The 2,937-nt window shown below is 38.3% G+C and overlaps 1 protein-coding gene across 1 annotated transcript in view; it reads right to left on the reverse strand.

The window, feature by feature from the left end:
• The window catches only part of LOC107684302 (malate dehydrogenase, cytoplasmic-like), an 11,905-nt gene that overhangs the window by 5,252 nt on the left and 3,716 nt on the right, over positions 1-2,937 (reverse strand). The window contains exon 2 of the mRNA XM_016480538.1: positions 931-1,029. Within this exon, the coding sequence (XP_016336024.1) occupies positions 931-1,029 (99 nt within the window). The remainder of the gene's footprint in view (positions 1-930; positions 1,030-2,937) is intronic.

Consider the following 2,937-nt stretch of genomic DNA (forward strand, 5'->3'; position numbering starts at 1 on the left):
GAATCAGAGACATGCAAAATATGCAGAGCGGGGGGTCGCAAGGACTGGAATTGAGAACTGCTGCTTTAGACCATAGACATACAATGATACACATTTAATACAGTATTACAACGCGTACATGTCCTCGTATAGTGGGATCCAGTATAGGTAAATGCACATTTTGAAAGGCGTAGTATATAGTGGTGGTCAACCAATATGGCTGATGTTGATAGCAATAACTAGAGAGCAAGACAGCCAATATAATGCAATATATGATATAGGCTAACATATCTGAATTAAGCAATTGAGCTGTACATGTATATTTTTTTCTATAAACACTACCAACTTTTTTTCGTTACACAATATTTACTCAAGACTCAAGAACACTTTAATATTGGCTATTGATAAGCACAAATTTAATGCATAAATAAAAAAGTAAATGCAACCATCTAAATCTCAAAACCTCTAGCAATATTATTGCTGTTTTTTTTTGTTATTAAAATATTCAGAATGTTTCAGCTAACAAAAATATGTTCTAAGAACGCTTTCCTAACATTCCCATTAAATTATAAAAACATTATAATTCTATTTTTTGAAGGGTCTATGAATGCACAAAATGCCCAGTTTTTAAAATGTTTTAAAAGCATAAACAAATAACCATTTGATTTAATCGTTTTGCAAACACTATGGGAATGTTACTTTTGTATGTTCCCTGAACGTTCTGAAACATGTAGCAACATTAAAAAAAAAAAAGACTAAATATCGTTATTGTTACATGCATACATGCTCATATATTATATACTGCAGAAACAGAACATAGATATGCATCACAGAGGGACCAAGAGAGTCGCATATTTTAAATCACACATTCTTATATAACACAAGAGTATAGTTTAAAATCCAGTTCCCTCCAGTGTCTCGTTACGCAATAACACAGCCAGTCTGTCTCACCTGGTCCTTGCCGAACACATCTCCTTTAGCGATGCTGTAGAGCAGAGAATAAGCGATCTGTCCAGCTGCGCCAGTCACCAGCACACGGATCGGTTCGGCCTGAAATAAAACAGTCACTGGCGTCAATAACATGACCTATTTATGTGAACAAAGGCCTAGCGATCTGGAATGAGCGTAGTCACGAATTACAATAAAATATTTGATCATTTGCACATAATGGTCTGAGTGAATGGGAGTTCATTTCTGTGTATATCCTCAAATAATTAGTGAATGACTGAATGAGACGGTGATGCAACTGATGCTCCGCGCGACGCGCCGAGACAAAATTCCGCCTCGAAGTATTTCTAATCTGACAGAATGGCGACAAAATGGTGTCAATGAGTAATTTACAAAAGATGCCACCTCAGACACCCACTCCACAGACGCGGAAATGGCCGTTAAACGTTGATACAAACAGCTTCAAAATAATTCGATATGAATCGTTAGGTGGTTCGTGACCACAGATTTCACATTAAAACAGATTTGTTAAAGTAAATCTCATCTAAAGGCGTTCGGATTAAATTAGCACGTCATGTGCACAAAACGTTGCGAATTTGAGTTATGCTAAAATACTGTGCAGGACTAAAATGGAGGGATGAGAATCTCACCATGTTTCAGGTCTGATTGTTTAGGTTGAGATGTACTGCCCTGCTCTGCTCTGCCTCTCAGACTGCACGGACGGAGGGGTCACCTCTATTCTTATATGGAAATGTCATACGCTTTCACAGGCACAGCAATGCTGTACACTGGGATATGTAGTTGATATTGCTACTTTACTCCACCAATCAGCTCACAGAAAGAACTCAATTTCCCACGAGCGCCCGCACTGACGACCTCCCATCATACACGCCCCCTCAACTTCAATGCCACATATATTAGGTGCGTTCGACTTCGTGCAGCGCTGCGCAGACCGATCGGCGGCTGACTTGAAGCAGTGCATGCCGGTTAGACTTTTTTATTTTTTATTTTTATTGCATTGCTAAGAACATACACCATCAATGCCAGGGGTACATACAATTGAGAGTACAAATGCAGGTTACAAAATCAGGAAAATATCGTACAAATGACACAATGAGACAGTTTTAAGGGCGTTGGAGTTGCTGGATGTAAGGAGAGTGTCCAGATAGGATTTAAGTTCCTTATGAAAAATAAAAAAGTAAGGCTTAGCACCCTGAAATTTACATTTATGTAAGAAAAATTTCGCTAGAAAAATAAACAAATTTATCAAGAAATATTGGTCCTTTGCATCTTTATCAAAATTGTGCTGACCAAATAAAACATCTTTGTATAACAAAGAAAAACTTTGTGATGAAAATGTGCGTACAAAAATACAGAAATCCATCCAGAACATTCTTGTATATGAGCATTCCCAGAAGAGATGAGAAATAGATTCATCTTCAGCACCACAAAAAGAACATACAGAGTCAATATCAGGAAACATTCTTTTTAAGTAAAGCTTTACAGGATAAACAAAGATGAAGTAATTTGTAGGACACATCCTTGACCTTATCGGTTATTAAATATTTAGATGACAAAGTCCACACTTTCTTCCATGGAATGTTGATAAACTGGCCATTCCAGTAGGACACAATGTACGGGAGAGAAGCAATCTCATTCTGAAATAGCTGATCATTGAATATCAAAAAATATTCCCAATCATTGTATCAAAAGGATGAGCTAGACCATAGACTGTTAAAAACATGTAAGTAGTGTCCGTGTCCGGCTTGACGGCTCCGTTTTCACCTCCGCCCCTGACTGCAAGCGGCTACTCTCGTTGACCGCCATCTGTAGCCGTGCTTCAAGTCGAATGCACCTGTTGAGATGGTCCTCACTGCAGAACACAAGATCCAGGGGTGAGGTTGGATCCAGATCTTACTCCTCCCACCTTACATATAGGGCTGGACGATATGGCCAAAATTGATATCACGATATATTTCTTAATTTCGGTCGATACGATATAATTCCGAT

This window comes from Sinocyclocheilus anshuiensis, unplaced genomic scaffold (assembly GCF_001515605.1).
Source record: "Sinocyclocheilus anshuiensis isolate Anshui unplaced genomic scaffold, SAMN03320099.WGS_v1.1 scaffold1371, whole genome shotgun sequence".
Taxonomy (NCBI): Eukaryota; Metazoa; Chordata; class Actinopteri; order Cypriniformes; family Cyprinidae; genus Sinocyclocheilus; species Sinocyclocheilus anshuiensis.